A 22,111-nucleotide genomic window follows, 5' to 3' on the forward strand; every position below is an offset into this window, starting at 1 on the left:
CTTACATATTTAGCGTTGAATTTAGCGTAGATCTTACATAATTACCGTTGAATTTAGCGTTGATCTTACAAAAAATCAAAGCCTCCACTTCAACTATTAACCTCCAGTTGCGTATGGGACTCGAAAATCTGACCTCCTCATTGCTTGTCGCCTCTTCTACCATTGTGCCACAGTACCCTGGTTTCCTTAAGAGCCGCAAATCTTATAAAGCGTAGATCTTACATAGTTTGCGTTGAATTTAGCGTAGATCTTACATTTTTAGCGTTGAATTTAGCGTAGATCTTACTTATAGACACCAGATAAATTTTGAGATTGTTTACGAATACCAATTGAAGGACGAGAGAAACAATTGGCAGCAAAATTTTCCGACCCTGACAAATGGTTAATTTCATCTATAAATTCAGCTATGAAAGAAAGCTGTCTTGCTTGTCGAGGACTATGATTATTAGATGGGCTTAATTGACAGAAAATGCAAGCTATAGGCATGTTGTCCGTGAAAACAACAGTTTTTCTGCCTTCTATGAAATTACGAAATTTAACGGTTGCAGCATAACTTGCACGCAATTTTTTGTCAAAAGTGCTGTAATTTCGTTCTGCTGGTGTTAGGCGTCTAGAAAAAATGCTAGTAGTCGGTTTTTGTCTGAACTCGATACCTCATGGATAGCTGCACCAATTGCTGTTTCTGAAGCATCAGTTGTTAATGACAAGGTGGTATCTTGTGATATATGGCAAAGAGGTACTGATTTGCTCAAGCGTTCTTTAAGTGCTCTAAAATATTCTGAATGGTGGGGAATCCAATCATAGGTGGGTTCCATGATACTCAAAAGCAAATTTGCTTTATTCTTTCTAGTTTTCGGCGCTGGTTGACTTGAATTAAGAAGATTCTGTAAAGGCTCAATAATTTGGGCACTTTGAGGAATATGCTTCCTGTAAACAGAAAGCATTCCCATTATTATTCGGAGCTCTTTGTAACTTTTGGGTTCTTCTAAGCCAATCAAGTTTTCAAACTTTGATGCAAGTGGTTGAATACCGTCAGAGGCAATTTCAAATCCTAAGAAATCAACACTCTCTTTAACTCATTTGCATTTAGTACACAAACCAGGTTTTTACACAATTACTGGTACACAAGCAAGGTTTTTACACATTTGCATTTGTACACAAGCCAGGTTTATAGTACACAATTGTCAGGTTTATACACAAGCCGTATTCGTTTTATCTTTTTAACAAGCGATCAAGTGTTTCAAGATGCGACTCTATATCAGAGGATGCTACCAATACGTCGTCTGAGTACACGAACACATCTGCTATATTCTGAAAAATTTCGTGAATAAATCGCTGAAAAGTTTTTTCTGCATTTTTCAGACCAAATGGCATTCTGATAAATTCGAACAAAACAAAAGGTGTAGTTTTTGCTGTTTTTTCTATGTCATCTGAGTGAATTGGTATCTGATGATACGCTTTGACCGAGTCAAGTTCGCTGAAAATTGTTCTGCCACTAATTTCAACCATTGAAAAGTGAGGCATTGGATAACTACCTCTGACAGTTATCTGATTCAGAGATCTGTAGTCAGCGCAGGGTCTCCAATCGCCAATTTCTTTTTTCGATACCATGTGCAAAGATGATGAATAAGGACTTTTGGATGGTCGTATTATACCAAGCCGTTGCATTTCATCAAAGGCATCTTTGCAGTTTTTAGCTTTTCTGGAATCAACTGTGTTGGTTTAGAGAAAACTTGCATCCGGATGTTTCTCTTCTGTGGACTGTTTTATGCTTTGCTTCGACATCAAAATTATTATCGTCAAAAACATCAGAATATTTTTCCATGATTGCTCTTAGTCTATCATTTTCAATTGACAAAATGTCATTTTTGACAACCTGGACTGATAAATGACTGTCCTCGACTGATGTTAAAGATTGTCTCGTAGAAAGACCTGTTATGTTATTAGTTAAGGTGAGGTCATCACAATTAACTGTAATTTTGAATTCATTCAGGAAGTCTAAGCCAAGAATATTATCTTTGACATCTGCTATAAAGAATGTGAAAGGAAATGTTCTTCGCAAAGAAGGAATCGAAAATGATAAGGACATTCTGCCAAAAATTTTAATTGAATCTCCAATGATTGTTCTAAATTTTGTTACAGCAGGTGTTACGAAGTAAGTATTAACAAAATTTGGCATAATAATTGATGTCATTGAACCTGTGTCTGCTATAAAATCAATTGAAATATCTCCTAATTTAGCCGGTACGCGAATGCAGAGTTTACCCCCAGAGATTGCCGCGCACAATCTAGGGGTTACTTTTTTGACGGATTTACTGGAGAGTTTGCGCGAGGCGTTGGTTCTATATTTTTGGGCTTCTCTCCTGGCCACTGACACCATTGTTTACATGATTTTGCCTTTACAACAAAGTAGAGATGATAGCGACAAATTTTTGGTCTTTGACCTGCTGTGAAAAATCTATGTGTGTTCTCGATTGATCTGTTTGACTTTGATTTGTTTACTGATTGGTTGTTTTGCATTGAATGCTCATGTATAATGGTCGTGTTGGCATCTGTTGTGCAAAGGCTGCAAATATGTTCGGAGGACTTGTGGCAACTACAGTGTTTGAGTAGCTATAAATTGTATCAACTTAAATTGGCAAATTATTCAACAGGATGTTGTAGGTGAGCTGAGAGTAGTGTTTTCACAGAAATTGGCATTGCTTGCATTAAACTTTGCTTTATGACATCGTCATCTAAGGTCAAGTTACATTCAGCAAGCTTTCGTTGAAATCTCATCAAGCACAAGGAAGGTTTTTGATCTTCCAATGAAATCATTCCCAAGGCTTTTTCAATCATATCTTGTTTCGACTTCTGGAAAATGTCGCAGATATGATCTTTGATGTCTCTCTAATTGTCTATGTCCACTGGAAGATTGATTGCAAGGTCTTAAGGAATTGCAGCAAATATGTGATGAAATTTTGTCTCATCATTTGTTGTTCAGGCAATGCCAAATTGAGATTCCATTTGACGGAACCATACTCCAGGATTTGACCTGTAGAAAACAGGAGGTTACACAGAAACTCTTCTAACGTAGCCACCTGAAGCTCAATGTTGTTGAGCTAGCAATAAAATTGGATCAATCGCCCCAGCTAGAGTTTAAGATCCTGATGGAAATTGTCCGCCATTACCTGAACCTACAGAACCTGCAGCGTCACCTGAACCTGTACCTATACCTGTACCCGCCATACCAATACCTGTTATTACCATACCCGAACCTGTACCTAACATACACTGACCAGCACCTACCAAACTCTGACGAGTACCTACCAAACCCGAAACCGAACCTAGCGTACCCAAACCCCCCAAAATGGTAATCACCGTAAAACCGGTAAGGGGAAAACATAATTGGGCCCCAGAAAAGAAACAAATTTAAGAAGTCGTGTTTATGTAAAGTTCGACTCGAATTTTTCTGTAATAAAACTATTAAATTTGATTAGCTTTAAGGACAAAAAATAGTTATTTAGCTTCCGTATTAGGCGTATATTAACAGTTAAGGGTCAACATTGTAGAAGTTGGGGAATCCTAGCTTAATATTTAAATAGGTCTTTCCCTTTAAAACAATAGGTATATATTTTTAACTGTAATGGAAGCATATAGAGAAATCAACTGTAATAAAGACAATCAAAAAAGCTTATGAAGCTAAGACGTGGTTACATAAAAATCATGACTCCTACATTTCCAAATTCATTTTGAACGATTTGACTTTTCTTACATGACTATATTTGATACAATGACTTCTAATTGTTACTGTATCCTACAAGCTCTTCAATGTCACAAAACTCTCAACACACCCCCCACACACACACTCAGGAGGTGTGCGCTTGCAATTGCCTGCCCGGGCCGAGGAATTTGGCCAAAATTATGTAAGATCAGCGGAAACTAGCGTTGACATGTCGGAAAATTCACTGCAATTTTCTTACATAATTTTGCGTTGAATGCGTTGAATTTGAAGACAAAAATTCAACGCATTCAACGCAAAATTGTGTGAGAAAATTGCGGTGAATTTTCCGACTTGTCAACGCTAGTTGCCGCTGATCTTACATATTTAGCGTTGAATATAGCGTAGATCTTACATATTTAGCGTTGAATTTAGCGTAGATCTTACATAATTACCGTTGAATTTAGCGTTGATCTTACAAAAAATCAAAGCCTCCACTTCAACTATTAACCTCCAGTTGCGTATGGGACTCGAAAATCTGACCTCCTCATTGCTTGTCGCCTCTTCTACCATTGTGCCACAGTACCCTGGTTTCCTTAAGAGCCGCAAATCTTATAAAGCGTAGATCTTACATAGTTTGCGTTGAATTTAGCGTAGATCTTACATTTTTAGCGTTGAATTTAGCGTAGATCTTACTTAATTAGCGTTGAATTTAGCGTTGATCTTACAAAAAATCAAAGCCTCCACTTCAACTATTAACCTCCAGTTGCGTATGGGACTCGAATTTCTGACCTCCTCATTGCTTGTCGCCTCTTCTACCATTGTGCCACAGTACCTTGGTTTCCTTAAGAGCCGCAATTCTTATAAAGCGTAGATCTTACATAATTTGCGTTGAATTTAGCGTAGATCTTACATAATTAGCGTTGAATTTAGCGTTGATCTTACAAAAAATCAAAGCCTCCACTTCAACTATTAACCTCCAGTTGCGTATGGGACTCAAACTTCTGACCTCCTCATTGCTTGTCGCCTCTTCTACCATTGTGCCACAGTTTCTTGGTTTCCTTAAGAGCCGCAAATCTTATAAAGCGTAGATCTTACATAGTTTGCGTTGAATTTAGCGTAGATCTTACATATTTAGCGTTGAATTTAGCGTAGATCTTACAAAAAATCAAAGCCTCCACTTCAACTATTAACCTCCAGTTGCGTATGGGACTCGAACTTCTGACCTCCTCATTGCTTGTCGCCTCTTCTACCATTGTGCCACAGTACCTTGGTTTCCTTAAGAGCCGCAATTCTTATAAAGCGTAGATCTTACATAGTTTGCGTTGAATTTAGCGTAGATCTTACATAATCAGCGTTGAATTTAGCGTTGATCTTACAAAAAATCAAAGCCTCCACTTCAACTATTAACCTCCAGTTGCGTATGGGACTCAAACTTCTGACCTCCTCATTGCTTGTCGCCTCTTCTACCATTGTGCCACAGTTTCTTGGTTTCCTTAAGAGCCGCAAATCTTATAAAGCGTAGATCTTACATAGTTTGCGTTGAATTTAGCGTAGATCTTACATATTTAGCGTTGAATTTAGCGTAGATCTTACAAAAAATCAAAGCCTCCACTTCAACTATTAACCTCCAGTTGCGTATGGGACTCGAACTTCTGACCTCCTCATTGCTTGTCGCCTCTTCTACCATTGTGCCACAGTACCTTGGTTTCCTTAAGAGCCGCAATTCTTATAAAGCGTAGATCTTACATAGTTTGCGTTGAATTTAGCGTAGATCTTACATATTTAGCGTTGAATTTAGCGTAGATCTTACATATTTTGCGTTGATTTTGCGTTGTATTTAACCTAGCATATTCAACGCATTTACCTCGTGAGGCGTACTGGGAAAAATTTAAATTTTTTTAAAAGTTCTGAAAAAAATTTGAATTCCTAAAATGGTCTGAAATGCTTTTTGCACCGTAAGAGAGCACTCAAAGGTTATTTTTTGCTGACTTTATTTTTCTCACTTGTGCAGTATAGGGGTAGAAACAGTAAAAAAAATTAATTTTTCGAAAAAAAACTTCGTAAAAAACTTCGTAAATTTGGAATTTAACATGGTCTGAGTTGGTTTTTGCACTAGGAAAGAGCACTAAAAAATGATTTTTTTCTGACCTCATGTTTCTCATCTGTGAATTATAGGGGTCGAAACAGTGAAAAAATTGACTTTTTGAAAAAAAAAACTTGAAAAACTTGAAATCATAAAGTGGTCTGAAATGGAATGGAAAGATTAGCGTTGAATGTGTTGAATTTATGTAAGATCAACGCTAATTTCAACGCTAAATTTGTAAGATCTACGCTAAAATTCAACGCTAAATATATAAGATCTACGCCAAAATTCAACGCCAAATTATTTAAGATTAGCGTTTAATGCGTTGAATTTATGTAAGATCAACGCTAAAATTCAACGCTAAATATGTAAGATTAGCGTTGAATACGTTGAATATATGTAAGATTCAGGATAAAATTCAATGCTAAATATGTAAGATCTACGCCAAAAATCAACGCAAAATTATGTAAGATTAGCGCTGAATGCGTTGAATTTATTCAAGATTAACGTTAAATTCAACGCTAAATATGTAAGACCTACGCTAAATTTCAACGCTAAATATGTAAGATCTACGCCAAAATTCAACGCAAAATTATGTAAGATTAGCGTTGAATGCGCTGAATTTATGTAAGATCAACGCTAAAATTCAACGCTAGATATGTAAGATCTACGCCAAAATTCAACGCAAAATTATGTAAGATTAGCGTTGAGTGCGCTGAATTTATGTAAGATCTACGCTCAGGCGTAGATCTTACATAAATTCAACGCATTCAACGCCAATCTTTCATAATTTTGCGTTTTTAGTGTTGACACCTCGGCCGGGTGATGATTAACGCACACCTCAACCTGGGCAGCCATCTGGCACAACTTAATGCAATTAAAACTCTCATCAGAAACTTGATGCAGTGTTTTGTTGTTGGACAATTTCAATTAGTTATCCATTTTCCAGACCAGCGTGACAAGTACTACAAAACTCCCTTAATGGCTGCATGTCGCCAGGGAAACGTCCAGATGTCGCGTTTCCTCATATCCCTGGGTGCAGATGTGAATGCCAAGGACAACTTCTTCTGGACTCCACTTCACTTCGCCTGCAACTCCGGACAACTGCCAATTGTACAGATGTTGGTGGATGCCGGAGCCAGTATCAATGCACAAACAATGCACAAGGCTACACCTCTTATGCGGGCTGTTGAAACCTCCAGAATTGAGGTTGTGGAGTTTTTACTGGAAAAAGGTGAGATGATAAATCTTTGAGCGCTTTTGGTTAAATGGGTGAATTTTAGTGAAGTTTGGTCATTTTATTATCCTTTGCACGACTGAGGAAATTAAGGCACTGCATAAGCATGCAAGGCAAAAAAGCATGAATCAGAAAATGATATTTTTTGACCAATCAAAAGGATAAAAAAAATATTTGAGCCAAAAAAATATTATTTACAAATCATGCAAGCATCCATTATTATTATTTCAAAATCAATTCATAAAAGTAATTGAATTGATAAACATGTTGTTTTGTTTCTAATAATAGAAGAACTGGTTTTGTGCACTGATAGGACGTTTCTTTTGACCTCTTTTTTCAGTTCGGTTCTGAAATTCCTCAAATATCAATGGTTGTATATTTATGCACTAATCTGGTTGCTTTTCAGTGATTGAAGAACTTATGACGAAACACGGTTTGTATCATTAGTTAGTTGTAGAACTGAACTAGTATTATTTTTAAATTTTTGAAAAAAAATATGAACAATTAAAAAGCTATCAGTTCAATTTCTATTAGATTATCATAACTATCAGATTTTTCAGGTAAATCTAGTTACCATGTTAGAATTGGATATTTAATTAATAAATAATTAGTTAAATTAGAATAGTAAGAAATTAGATTACAATAAACATTTAGTTAGACTCAATTAATATGATGCATGCGGACAAGTTACCTAAAACAAACCAAAATTGTAATCTCAAGTCACTCATTTAGAAAATACGCTAGAGGCGTATTTATTGTATAAAATTTAACTGAATTTAAAGTCTCTCCATGATAGGTATCCATAACAAGTTACCTAAAACAATAATATTACAAGTGCAAATATAACCTATTGGCACCAAGAAAATCCACACTGATCAACAAATGACCTCATCTAACGTTGCCATTATTTTTCGCCCTTCATCCGCTGAATGAAGTCTTTTTTTCCAAACATGTAAATTAATAATAACCGAAAGGTTAAAGTTTACATGCCTTCAGAATAATCAGGAATTTAACTGTACACTTAGTTACTCAAATTTTAGTTCAAAGTTTTTGTAAGGGGGTGCTTCTCTACGTTCTTTCCCCAATTACGCAAATTTTCAAATCAGTGCAAAATGATCCCTCATCACGATCGGAGTCTTCCATGCATCCGAACTGTCGCTTGATTGCAGCTCCTCGAGGTCTTACGCAAATCTTCCTGGGGTCTCGAAAGAAGTCGCAAATAGTCTCGAAAGAAGTCGTTTTCAATACACTGGTTATATTCCAACTTTTTTAAAATACGGTTTGCAGTCAACAATTCTCGGACTACATCAGTTACACTAGTTCTTAGGTCGACTTTGGAAAAGACTGTCGTCTAACAAAATCAGGTATGGAAAGACTCTGTGACAACATCTGTGACAGTGGTCGACCATGTGGTATAGATGGCCTACAAAACAGAATTAATTATATAGAAAAATGATAGTTTTATCGAACTCGAAATATAAAGATGTGTAGTTTCGAAGTTTGCTTTTTTCTATAACTATGTTCACGAGTTAGAACGAGTCTTGTTTTTATCCTGCTAAATGGTAGGATTAATTTCTAAGACGTTGCTGTTAAATAAATCATGGTTGTCATCAAATTTTTCTATTTAAATCAAAGGTCGTATCATCCTTGAGCTGCAAATGGGCATACTCCCCGTCAGAATCCATTTGTTGGGTTTTTTCACAATTTGCCCTCAAGGAGACCTTTGAGTTTAATGGTGATCAGGAGTGTGTGAGTGAGTTTGGATTGAACGTGTATGTGTATGTGGACAGGTGCTAGAGTGACGATAGAGAACAGTAAGGAGGAGACAGTGCTGGACAAAGCTGTCAAGTGGAGTGACCCCAGAGTGACTGCTAAGGTCCAGTACAAGTATGAACAGGTAGTGCCTCCAATGACTGAGGCAGAACTGGCCAAGAAGAAGAAAGAGAAACAACGCAAAAAGAGCAAAGGTAATTCACCACAAAAAAGAGAGCATCTGTGTCTTTTTCAATGCTTGGACATGATAAAAACGTCCTACATCAATATAAGTATGAAAAAATATTCTCCATTGATTGTGATCTAGGGAAAAAATGGTTTGATCAATGAAAAGAATTTTGCGTGGCCTATGAGCAGAAATAAGCTAGATCCATCAAATCAATTTTTTTGCGTGATGCCTAAAATCATTATTTACTCCCCGCTTTCCCTCTCCTCAGCAACCAGGACGAATTTTTCGATTTTTTGTTAACTCGAAGCTTTGAATACAGTGGCACTAGATGACCGTATGAAAATGAACTCTATAAGACCACTATCTGAGTAAATTATGTAAACAGTGCGACAAATCGGTGCAAATTTTCACAAGCTATTTTGAACATAGGGAAAATGTTTTTTTTTGATTAATTGTTTTTCAAAACTCCCGGGTTCATACAAGACTTAGATTGGTTTGCAGCAGTCTATTGACCAACTATGGGTTTTCGAATGCTTTCAATCTACGAGCAGTTTATCTATCATTTATGGTTAATCTTTAATAGTGTACAAGGATCATGTACAATTTTCTTTGAAGTCATACAAGGATCGTGTTAGGAAATATACGTTATGATTTGTATGACATCATTTATGATCCTTGTGTAACTACTAAGAAATTTCATCCCGGGCTGTCACATTTTGTGAAAAAGATAGCAATGTTAAATCAACTCGAGCGAAAAGTGCCTCAAGTTTTTACGACACCAATGTTACTGGCTTTGTTTCAATTTAGCGTCGTCCGCTCGATATAGTATTGGTAGAAGATCGGCTACATCCACGGCCAACAAGACCCCCAAACCCTTCCTTCCTCCCCTCACACCCCAAACTGGAGCTGGAGGGGATTCTGCATACGAACCGGAATCCATCTTCGACACCAATCGCAAACAGTCAGTCGTGTTACTGGCCTCTGCTCTCTCAACGGGTACCAAGTATGACAAGGAGGACATCACATACAACCCTGGGAGATGGTGGGTTCGACTCAAGTCAACTGATGACCTCCTCAAGGAACGACAGATCCTCAGATCTCAACACACGTGGGAGTATGACTTCCCGAAGACATTCAAAATGCCTTTTCCCAAACATATTGAAGAGAAAGCAAAAATCAATGACGTTTGATTCAAGTTACAAACTGACATTAACTTGTGCTAAAAAAGCAGTTTTGATAAAATTGAAATTGTATTATAATTATGCCCATAATCTGGGCAAAGCAGAACTAAGTTTCAGTAGTTAATTGTATAATTTAAGGAATGTTTAACATATTAAACAAAAATAAACAACTACCACAAACCAGTATTTGTAGCTTCAACAGCCTTTCTTTTATAATTTTCGATCAGGATTAGAATTTTGCCCTCCCTGGTCGAGAAGGGATTATTAACTTATAAACCATTCCACGTTTCTTCTAATGGTTGATCAAGTAGTAAGAACTTGCAATTCGAACGCTTAACTTGTAACTTTCCTGTACACGTAGAAAACATGCAGAAATGGTCAATTTAGCGCTGCGTTTTTAGAAGTGCCTACTTAGTTGAAACATTGAGCTGTTTGCTACATCAGTTCCCGTCCCCTCTCAGAGAAAACTGTCTGAGGTTTAGAATTCTTCCTCACTGAAACTGAACTTGTTTATTTGGTACAATTTTCTGCTGCAATAAGACCAGCTGAACGGAAAAGAGGATAGACTAAAATTGTGATGACAAACAAGGCGGCTCGGTAATGTGCGTTCGCACATGATGTTCCGACCCAAGCTTATCTACAATTTTGACTTAATTGTCAACCAAAAGAAGAAATAACAAAAATAGAAGTTTGAGTTTAAAACAATCGTTACACAACCTATCTACTAATTAAATTACATAATGCCACGCCTTATTACAGCGCCAATTAGATCTGACATTAAAGAGACTACGAGACAAAAAAACAACCAAAAAATTTAGCGAAAACAAAAACTTCACGCAAAAACCGAATATCTAAATTTAAAAGCACATAGTAACAACGTCAAAAAGCAGTCAGATAAAACCTTAACTACTCAAATTTATTTTCCTCTGACTATACCGCGGAGGGAAAGTTTTCTTAATGAGACTGTGTTAAAAGTCAATAAAGAGAATGATCAATAAGGCGAAATTCAAAAATTAATCAACATTTTTTAAACCAAGAAAATTTAAAAGTCTTAAAAATCATTAGCTTTTAACTAAATAATCCTTGATAAATTACTAAAAAGTTCTTACAAAACAAAAGGTTCTGTCTTTGGGTACTAAGCCTTAGAAACGAACTAAAGAAAAACTTTAAAAATACAAACCGTTTGCGAAAACACAAAATACTGCTACCATTAAAATCATTAGCTATTATCTGAATATTACGTATTTTTAATTCAATTCCTATTTTGTACTAATTTAGCTACAGGAAACATAATGAGAGATTAAATAAATTTATTTGGACCACATTTGTAAACCATTGGTATCAGTTACAACGCGATTGTTTTGAAAGAAGAGAAAAAGAAACGCAAAAAATGACCACTGAAAAAACGTTTACAAAAACTCATATTGTACAACAAACAAAGCATCGGTGACAAATAATATCAGTAGATATGTTATTTTTTGAACTAAAAGAAATTGGATGTGACCTCATTGATGAGAATAAGAGAATAAACTGACTAACTGATTCGATAGCATTGCTAACTCAGTCCTCAGTTACAAGATTTAGAGATTTGACAGGAATTTACGGCTACCTAAAGAAAAAAACAGGCAGAAACAGCAATTTCCTTTAAAAAAATGAGCAAGAAAAGTGTCAAAGGCATTAAAAAAATAAACCTTTCGATAAAAAATTTTTTACTTTCAATTAATTTTTTAACAGCAATGAGATTCTTTTTCTTCAATATGAACAAATACTTTAGAACCACGAAATTGTTGAGAAAACTCGTAGTATCAACGCCATTAATTTCATTATCTTTAACGGAATCCACTAAACACGCTAAAGTAAGTCTCCGTGGGACAACAAGTTTTTCTGTCCTTCATATTTTGTCAAAGAGACCTTACAAAAAGTTATTGGCGATGAAAACAACAACAAAGACAGGCAACAACCAAAAATTTAGTAGAAAAGTGCGAGATGAAAAGGTCGAAGCAATTTAAATCAAAACTTCTTCTCTGAAAACTTTATCTATGAGCCGTTGAACGTCTTCCCTAAACCCATGAAAACTATCAATTATAGGATAGTTTGATAAAATTTCAAAAGGATCCGAAAATAAGAAAAAGTACCCGAAATTTTAAAAAATATATATTGAAACAAGTGGCATTGAAATTTTAAAACTAATAGGTAGAAGAAAAAACCGCTAACCAGATTATGTTGGGCTGCACTAAATTTTAAAAAGGATCCTGAAAATACTAGGACTGACTGACTTTCCACAACAAAAAAAGAGATAAGGATTGGTTAATGTCCAAAAAAATTTCAAAAAATTATTTTTAAAGTAATGGCTTAACAGCCATTAAACTCCAAAACTTTCAACGAAGATCAATAACTACGCTCAAAAATAACACCGTGGCAGGAAAATTTTTATCTCATGCATTGAAAACCGATAAGACATCACAATAAGTCCTAGGACTATGAAAACAACAACAGCAAAAACAGTCGAAAACGAAAGTTCAGTAGAAAAGTGAGGGAAGAAAATATCGAAGCCATTTAAACTATTAGCTTTTCTCTGAAGACTTTATCTGTCATCCACCGAAAGTCTTATTTAAGCCAATGGGATTAGAATAATTTTTAGATAATGTGTATTATATTTGGATTATAAGATAAGAGTTCAAAGGTAACCAATAATACGAAGTTATCAAAATATTTTTAAAAAAGTTGAATTCATTTGACATTTAAATCAAATAATCAATAGTTGAAAGATAAAATCGCTAGCGAGATTTTTTTTAGTTGCAGTAGAAAACAATTGGGTTCTTTCAATACTAAGACTGACTAACAGTTCAAGAAAATTTTAAGATTATTTGATGTTTAAAAAAATTTTCTAAAAATTGTTTTTAGATACTTAACAGCCAATAATTTCGAAAGAACTCAATGGGAGTCAATGAATACGCTCATATATGCTTCAATATGAATATGGAGAAGTTTGTCATATATAGGTGATCAATAAGACATCACAACAAGTCTCATTACTATGAAAACAACAAGAAAATCGGACAAAAACGAAAAAGTCAGTAGAAAAGTGCAAGAAGAAAAGGTCGAAGCCATTTGAAACCGTAAGCTTTTCTCTGAAAACTTTATCTGTAATCCACTGAACGTCTTCATTAAGCCAATAGGAGCTGTCAATTTAAGGATAAAATGGGAAGATTTCAAAAGTAACCAATAATACGGAAATATCCAAAGAATTTTTAAAAACTTTTTGAAATCTTGTGTCATTGAAGACATATTACTAAAAAATAGAAGATAAAACCCTCAGCTAGATCAAATTTGGTTACAGTAGGACTGAAGAGGGTGCTGTCATCAAAGAGACTGACTTACAGTTCACGATAATAAGATTATGATTGGTTAATTTTCAAAAAACAATTCGAAAATTGATCTTTAAAGTCTTAACAGCCATTAGCTGTCCCCTCAAAGCACTAGATATTTTCACTTAAATCTCATTACGGAACATATTGCACAAGTAGTCAATGAGTTAATGCCATAAGGCACCAAAAAATTAGTAAAACCCCAAAAAGAAATTCAAAATTTCATTTAAAATCACGAAAGCTCAGAGTCGAAGCAAAAAAAAAACATGAGCAATTCCTTGAAAACGATTTTTTTCTTCAATGGGCTTCATTTGACTGTAAAGGAGGGTTGTCATTAACGGAATCTTGATATAAAAAGTTACTTGCCTCTAGGTGACCTAAAAAAGCAAAAAAGTAGAAAATTTTTGTAAAAAAAGAGCTCTCAAATAGATTTCGATTTTTTTTGATATTGAATCTCCCTATAAGACCAGAACTTTTTTATCGCCTTTATCTATCAGGAATAAAAAATTGGTTCATTTTTTGGCAAGAATTTTAAGTTTGAAATACTATTTTTATAGAAAATATCTTAATTTGAAGAAAAATCACACTAAAAGTGAACAATTATGAAGTGTTTACACAAAATTTCAATCCTCGATAACTCCTCGAAAAAAACGAAAATCAAATAAATCTTTTCAATTTTGAATTCTACGCTGGACCAGCTTTTTAATGATACCACTCACATTTCTCTGCGATGAATATATCGATCGGCCAAAATTGACTGAACAAAAAAAACCCAATTGAGTATATAGTTCCTCCCCCCCACAAGTGGGGTCGGAATAATTAAAACCACATCAGTATCATCGAGTGATATTTCAAAATTATGATTAATTCACAAAAGAAATGTGTAAATCAAAAAATATATTTTTCTTAGCCATTTCCTATGTTTTCTGTTTCACTCCTGACCAAGAATTCGAGAAGAGTGCAAGTTTGTTCTTCACTAGCACAAAATAAACTACACAATTATTTTCGCCGGAAAGCTACAGAAAAGAAATTAAAACAAGTTTTCTGAAAACTTATGAAATTTGATGCATTGACGCTGCGGTTTGAACAGTAATTTTTATGATATCTACCGGCATTGAGCATTTGATAGTGTTTTGGAAACTGAGTGCGATTGTCTTATCAGTTTTCTATTGGATTTTACTCTGAGAAAAGAAATCAAACCAAGCTACCCTAAACATTATGAAGGCAAATTGGGTTTTTAGTCAAAATTGCGTGTTTTTTTTTTTTGAAAAATATCTGTTAATAGAACAATATTTGCCCTGCAATTGCAGAGACAATTGTTTCGCTATAAGCCATTGAGTTTGAGAATAATTGGTCGTGGATTCGTATTGCAAAACCAACATTATAAAATTATCTCTTTTCGCACCGCGTTTAACTTAGTGGGTTTTTCCCTCACCCCTTTGACTTAGTCAGCAGCGCGTATAGAATAGAATCCATCGGAATAGAACCCGCCTGTGAGAAGCCCCTTTGAGTGGGGAATGTTAGAATATTCAAATGATGATAGAAACCCCAGTTGAGAGTCGATTTTATGAAAAGACTTATAAAGTCGACCAAGAGGGGTATTTCCCAACCTTAAATACACGGTCAACCTCATAGTAAGGGTCGTCCTCTTTTCATAAGTCGACTGCGAAAAACGAATTTTGAGTCGATTGATGTTCCCTCTCTAATCAAAATAATTTTGATTAGAGAGGGATTATCAACCGACTCAAAACTCCTGAAGACAGAGTGGCATTGGCCACGATACCCAGGTATGAACAAGAAATTGCGAACACCGCTGCAGTAGCAGAAAGTATAAAACAAGTAGACAATGAAAAATCGAACGTTGCTGGGGAAGTAAGTATCTACAGAGGCGCAGGGCATAGTAGTAATAGGGTGGACCGGGTAACGGGGCGGGTTTGGACCCCATGTATTGAGATAGGGTTTAGGGTTATTTTTGAGAAAAGTTCTACCCTAATGTATTAAGATAGGGAATAACTCTAGGGGCGCGTACATGGGTTAAGATAGGGTATGGACCGCCTACATGTATTAAGATTTTGTATATTTCTCATGTATTAGGATTAGGTATAGCCGCAACGTATTAAGATTAGGAATAGCCACCGCAACGTATTAAGATTAGGAATAGCCGCCGCAACTTATTAAGATTGGGAATAGCCGCCGCAATGTATTAAGAATAGGTATAGCCGCCGCAACGTATTAAGATTAGGAATAGCCGCCGCAACGTATTAGGATTAGTTATGGCCGCTGCAACGTATTAGGATTAAGAATAGCCGCCGCAACGTATTAAGAATAGGTATAGCCGCCGCAACGTATTAGGATTAGGAATAGCCGCCGCAACGTATTAGGATTAGTTATGGCCGCTGCAACGTATTAAGGTAGGGAATAAATCTAGGGGCGTAAGTAGTATAGTGTGAGTAGATCAGCCGCATTTTTGGGAGCCGGTCATTAGCCTTACCGTACGGGGAATTGTACAGGCGAGGGAATGTACAGGCAGCGCGCGGGAACTGTACACGCGGGGAATTGTACAGGCAGCGCGCACGGGAATTGTACAGGCGGAGAATTGTACAAGCCGCGGATAATTCCCTTCGCAGTAAATTTCAACCTTCCTATTGGTGTAGCTAGTGCAATGTATTAAGATTAGGTATAGTCAACGCAACGTATTAGTATTAGGAATAGCCGCCGCAACGTATTAAGATTAGGAATAGCCGCCGCAACGTGTTAGGATTAGGTATAGCCGCCCCAACGTATTAGGATTAGTTATGGCCACCGCAACGTATTAAGCTAGGGTATAAATCAAGGGGCGTATGTAGTATATTATGAGTAGATCAGCCGCATTTTGGGAGCCGGTCATTAGCCTTTCCGTACAGGGTGTCGTACGCGAGTGAATTTGCGTACTTGTTCTTGAGTCGCGAGTTGTATTTATGTTCTATGTTCTACTTGCGCGGCGAGTGCGCTTTACAGAATTTCCAAATGAATTCGCTTAGCGAATCGCGTACAGACTAGTGTCTACTTTACTCGGGTTACAAAGACAGTTTGTGTAGAATAAATTAAATTGGGCAACTGTACTCGAGAATCAAAATAAAGAGAATGAAAGAATAACTCAACTGTTATTCCAGAAGTCAAATAAAGCGTGAACAATGTTTTCCCGTTGTGGGAAATTAGTAGCAACAGACATGCATGTGAAGTAATAATGATTTATACACATGCCCCTCAGGAATGGGTACACTGATTAAATTAAGTACATCGTATGATAAGTTTACTGCACTAAATTATGATGTACGACATTTCTCCCGCTTTCAAAATTAAAATTGCATGAAATAAAATTTTAATAACAATATGAATAATAATAATACTTATTCACCGGTTAAATAGTATCAACAATATATTTACTGGTTATCATAGCTAGTCATAATTAATAATATATCAGTTTTTACATGTCCTCTTCGTCAATAATCAGTTCATTTGAAGTGCTATGATCAGCGGGCCGAATACGGGGGTCCGTCGGAGACACCTGTCCAATGATGGGCGAAGGAAAGTCGTTGCGAATCGGTTCAACTTGAGTAGCAGTGTCCACAATGGTTTGTATCGCTGAGGGCTGAATCGATTCTATGTCACCCACTCGACGCTTCCTACGGGGTGGAGCAAAGTTCGGGGGACACGAATTAGTGGATTCACCCGAGGAGTCGTCTTTATCGTAACCATAATATTTGGGGCTTTTTCGAGTTCGTTTAGTGGATCGTGTAAGAGTATCAGCGAAAGATGTTGTTGGAGCAGGATGAGATGGTTCAATTGTTTCTGGCTGCGTATTGGTAGGCGGGGGTGCGATAAGCACTTCTTCCGTTATAATTTGCTGATCGGGAGCAGCCTCTGGAATTACGGGTAGTACTTGCGGGGCGAAATTATCTGGAACTTTTGGCATACGTACTCGCATTGCGCGAGCAATATTAGATTTGTTCGAAGATACGCCACTGCCAGTCTCCCGTTTTCGATGTTTCATTTTCCTGTCTCCTTTCTGGATGCGGGTACATTCTTTGGTATGGCTGAGTATCTTGGCTTCCGTTGTCTTTTCATGCGTGCGGGGTCCCCTGCGATTGATATACTCCGTCAACTTAGTCTTTCGTTCCTCACGAGTGCCAAATTTTGCAATATCACTATTGCGTACAGTGACTTCAACCTTACCCGGCTCGCGAATGACCGAAGTGTATTGGTCGGTCTTTTGGACAACCGATCCTGGTGCCAACACCTCATACAATCCGTCTAGGTTCTTCTTGGATTGCTTGTGGAGGTGCTTCTTTCTGGCAATATTGAGTTGGACCGCGTGTTCTTTCAATGGGAGTGGACGGTGTGCAGGCGTGGTACGGAGGAAGCGTGATTCGTTGTCTGAGGCTTGCCGTTCACGATCAGTAGCATCCTTAGTCGCCTTGCACATATTGCGCTCAACTTCATCATCACTCCGGATGTTTCCCCAATGTTCTTCCGGCAGCAATTCGTTGGGGGTTACAGTTTCTTCATCTAAATAATTATTCGAAATTTTTTCATAACTGAGGTCAGATGATTTAGGTTGAGTGCTTAAATTACTAAGTGGTGTATTAGCCGTTCGCCCGAAGTGAGATTCGAATGGCGAAAGCTTAGTTGTTTTATGTTTGCATATGCGAAGCTGGTATATAATTGATTTTAATGCTGTTTTAATGGTGAACGTATTTAGTTCTTTGTGTGCGTCTTTAATACATGCCAAGCGTTGTTTAATTGTACCAATTAATCGTTCTACTAAACCTATTGCACGATGATCATTTGCAGGAGCTGGTATTAATGTGATACTGTTTTTTGTACAAAAATTTTTTACTTGGTTACCTATAAGACAACGGGCTTGATCTATTCTTAAGGAACGAGGAACTCCATGAATTTGTATATAATTATCTAAAAATTTTATGACATTCGAGGCATTTGCATTATCAACTAATTCCGCAGAAGGATATTTTGAAAATCTATCGATGCATGTTAAAATATATATTTCATGTTCTTTTTCGTTATTAATGGGCCCTGCAAAGTCTATTTGTATTTCTTGGTTGGGAACTATACATGGTGTATGTGCTTTAAATTGTTTTGCCGGAATAACAGATTTTAAATTTTTACCGATAGCAGTGCAAGATTTGCACTCTATTGCTTTGACTAGCAAATCGCGATTCATGTATGGCCACCAGCAGTGCTGGGCCATACATATCATCCCCCAGCTACCCGGGTGACTGGCATGGAGGTCGTCTATGAGGGCCTCTTTTAGTGCATTGGGGATTGCCACCTTCTCGTCCATGCAGACACACCCGCCTGTTACGTGAAGGTCCCGCCAATAACTGTGAAGGTATGGGTTCAGGGCCTTCAGTCTGTCTTCGTCCCCCCGAATTATGCAGTCTCGCACTTCTTTTAAGACTGCATCCTTACTTGTCAGTGACGCAATGAGGCCTTTGCTGAAAACTTTCCCCACCACTCGTTCGAACGACATTACTTGTGGGCTATCCGTTAGCGGGGTACTTAGGTTGGAGTGCGATGAAGATCTGCGAGGCGTGCTCGTTGTCGCATTGTCAGTGAATGACACGCGAGGCGAAGCTCTAGTAGATCGAGTTGAGAGAGATTTTCCTTTGAGAGAAGATGTTTGTTGACTCATTGTTGATGAGGTTGTTGTTTTTTCGATTAGATTGATTGACGAAAAGGAAAGCAACTGAATTTCAGATTGAGTTTGGGCAAAAAGCACTTGATTTTTGTTTACCAATTGGGCACGTGAGTTATTTAAAGTATTTGAGTGTGGCTTACTAAAAAAAAGGTAGGAATTTGAGGCTGATTTTTGATTGACAAGTGCGAATGACTTAAAGTAGTAAATTTGGATGTATTTTGGTGAGCGAGTGACGCTTTTCTTGTATTTACTAGTCTTTGAGACTCAATTTGTACTGGATTAGTTGTAAATGGTAGACTATGTGACGCATATTTGGAATGATTTGGGTATTTAGTAACTCGCGTTGCAAAAGAGTCATCTAAGGAATGCATTTTAGTCTTTTGAGTAATTAGTAAGGGATTATGCCAGGCGGGTGTTATCTTGTTAAAAGACTTGCGTACTCGCGATGCGAGATTAGGGGTGGTATCAATTAAACTAGAAGTGTTAACTTTTGGGGGAGTATATGTGTTAGCGAGTACGAAATTGTTTTGAGTGAAATGTACTCGCTGATCATGTACACTAGTACAATTAATACCATTAGGGAAAGGGATAAATGTATGTTGCATTTGATCCGCGAATGAATTATTTTTATGAGCTAAATGTACGTCTGGAGCGTGTGTGCTGTACATATGTTTAGATTTGAAAGGGATAATATTAGAATTGTGTTTTTGCAACGCGAGATTTGAATTATTATTTGTTAAGCAAACATGCTGGGCGGGATTCATGTCTGAATTGAAAGTTTGCTTGGATGAGAATTTTAGACTATTAATTCGCGGAGCGAAATTTGATTTAATGTTTGTTAAGCGTACCCGCTGAGCGGGTTTTATATCTGAAGTAGAAGATTGTTTTGAATATTATTTTGAACTGTTGTTTTGCAAAGCGAGTGAATTAGAAATGTTAGATTGAGGATTTTGAGTTTCATAATCAATGGTTAAAACTTGTTCTGTAATGTTGGTGGAGTTTTTATGTTCTCTATCAATATCAATATAAAATTCATGAAGTGAAATAGCTGTGAGATTGTGTTTTTGTTGAAGTAATTGAGCATCAGTATGTATACTCGATAATGTTGCAACGAGAAATTCTTCGTCATATTTAGAAACACTTTTTGCTGGTTGATATGGGTTACGGGATATGTAATCAACTAGGCCCCTTTTTGCGCCGGGTAAATGCTCTATTGAGAATTGATAAGGTAAGAGGCGGTCAACCCACCGTGCTAACCTACTATTGTAACTTTTATTTGAACGATGCTCTTTTAAAATGGAAAGTAATGCGCGGTGGTCAGTTATAACAGTAAATTCTTTTCCATATAAATAGTTTTTAAAATATTCTATCGACCACACTACCCCAAGAAGTTCTAATTCGTTAATGCTATAACGTTCTTCACTGTTGTTTAAAAATCGGGATGCAAAAGATATCGGTTTCCAACCATCAACTGTTAGTTGTTCTAGTGCTGCTCCCAAACCAGAATTTGAAGCATCACATTTGATTCGCGTATCAAATTGGGGGTTATAATGCATGTTTTCGGTATGATTTGCTATGCGAGTTTTAATTGCATTAAAATGTAATGTGTGAGTGTCAGTCCAAACGAATTTAGTGGATTTACGAAGTAGGGGTCTTAAAGGATGGCAGAGTTGAGCTAAATTGGGAATAAATTTGCTAATATAGTGAACTGAGCCGAGAAATGAGCGTAATTTTTTGAGTGTATTAGGAGGTTGTAATGATATAATGGATGATGTTTTGGATTCGAGTGGCGAGATTCCAGATTGAGTTATATTATATCCTAACCATGAAATTTGTTGTTTTGCAAAATGACATTTCGGAAGATTGATACGGAGTTGTCTGCATCTAACTTTCGAAGACAATCCAGTACGAGTTTAAAGTGATCATCTTCTGAACCTTTACTAACAATTAAAATATCATCTAGGAAACAGAATGTGTTTTTAAGTCCAATCAGGGTGTAGTCCATTGCCTTCTGAAACTCGGCAGGCATGTCAGTTAGACCGTAGAATCCTGTTTTGAATCGGTATGTGCCTGTCGTGTCACCACTGATAATATTAAAATTACAATGATTAGCAGTTTCAGGGTGTAAATTTAGTTGGCTGTAAGCATATTTAAGATCAATAGTAGAGAAATATAATTGCTCCGCGGGTTCTGTTTTGTAGTTTGTAATTATTTGTGATATCGAATCTATGAGTGTTTCAATATTTGGCATTTGATATTTGTTCTTACGCATTGCTTTCTTAAGAGTTTTAGAATCTAGTGCTAATTTTATGGTTTGATCTCGTTTGACTGTGATTACAATAGGCGAAATAAAATATTGGTCAGAACAGTTATTCAATTTTTCTATATGTCCCTCTGCAAGAAGTTTTTTAACTTCAGTATTTACTCGTTCTTGTAAGTTGATGGGTACTTTTCTACCCTTTTGATGTTTTGGCTGGAAATGACGATGAAATTTGGATTTTACAATGTGTATTTTTGAACAACCAGTACGTGTTATAAGTTGAGGGAATTGTTGTGCGATGCGTGTTTTGAATGGACATTGTGATGTGATAGTGTTGACCATACTACCTTCCGGTTTTGGGGTTTGATTTACTGAAATTCCAAGAGCGTCAAATAGATCTCTTGCCACTAATGGTTTTAGTCCATCACGAACCACAACAAATTCAGCTTCTTCAAGTCGCCATCCATTGCTCGCAATTGGTGCCTGTATCATACCTATCACATTTATAGGTTCATTGGAGAATGTTTTGAGTTCCTGGGGAGGCGCTGTCATCAACCATTGAGCAAGGGGAGAATTATCCACAATTTCCGAAGCCAGGGACTCAGGCAAAATACTGCATACACTGCCGGAGTCGAT

General features: G+C 36.8%; 2 protein-coding genes across 7 annotated transcripts in view; both read left to right on the forward strand.

The window, feature by feature from the left end:
- Positions 1–10,326, forward strand: part of LOC142345862 (ankyrin repeat and EF-hand domain-containing protein 1-like) — a 53,349-nt gene extending 43,023 nt beyond the window's left edge. For 5 of the 6 annotated variants that reach the window (XM_075398285.1, XM_075398287.1, XM_075398289.1 and 2 more), the window contains 4 exons: positions 6,736–7,020; positions 7,430–7,456; positions 8,814–8,990; positions 9,773–10,326. In XM_075398285.1, the coding sequence (XP_075254400.1) occupies positions 6,736–7,020; positions 7,430–7,456; positions 8,814–8,990; positions 9,773–10,155 (872 nt within the window). In that variant the 3' untranslated portion in view covers positions 10,156–10,326. The remainder of the gene's footprint in view (positions 1–6,735; positions 7,021–7,429; positions 7,457–8,813; positions 8,991–9,772) is intronic. The other variant, XM_075398288.1, reaches the window with a different exon arrangement.
- LOC142345864 (ubiquitin-conjugating enzyme E2 S-like) overlaps positions 1–22,111 on the forward strand; it is a 309,073-nt gene that overhangs the window by 207,338 nt on the left and 79,624 nt on the right. The window lies entirely within an intron of this gene.

Source organism: Convolutriloba macropyga, chromosome 9 (genome assembly GCF_964194025.1).
Source record: "Convolutriloba macropyga chromosome 9, txConMacr16.3, whole genome shotgun sequence".
NCBI lineage: Eukaryota > Metazoa > Xenacoelomorpha > Acoela > Convolutidae > Convolutriloba > Convolutriloba macropyga.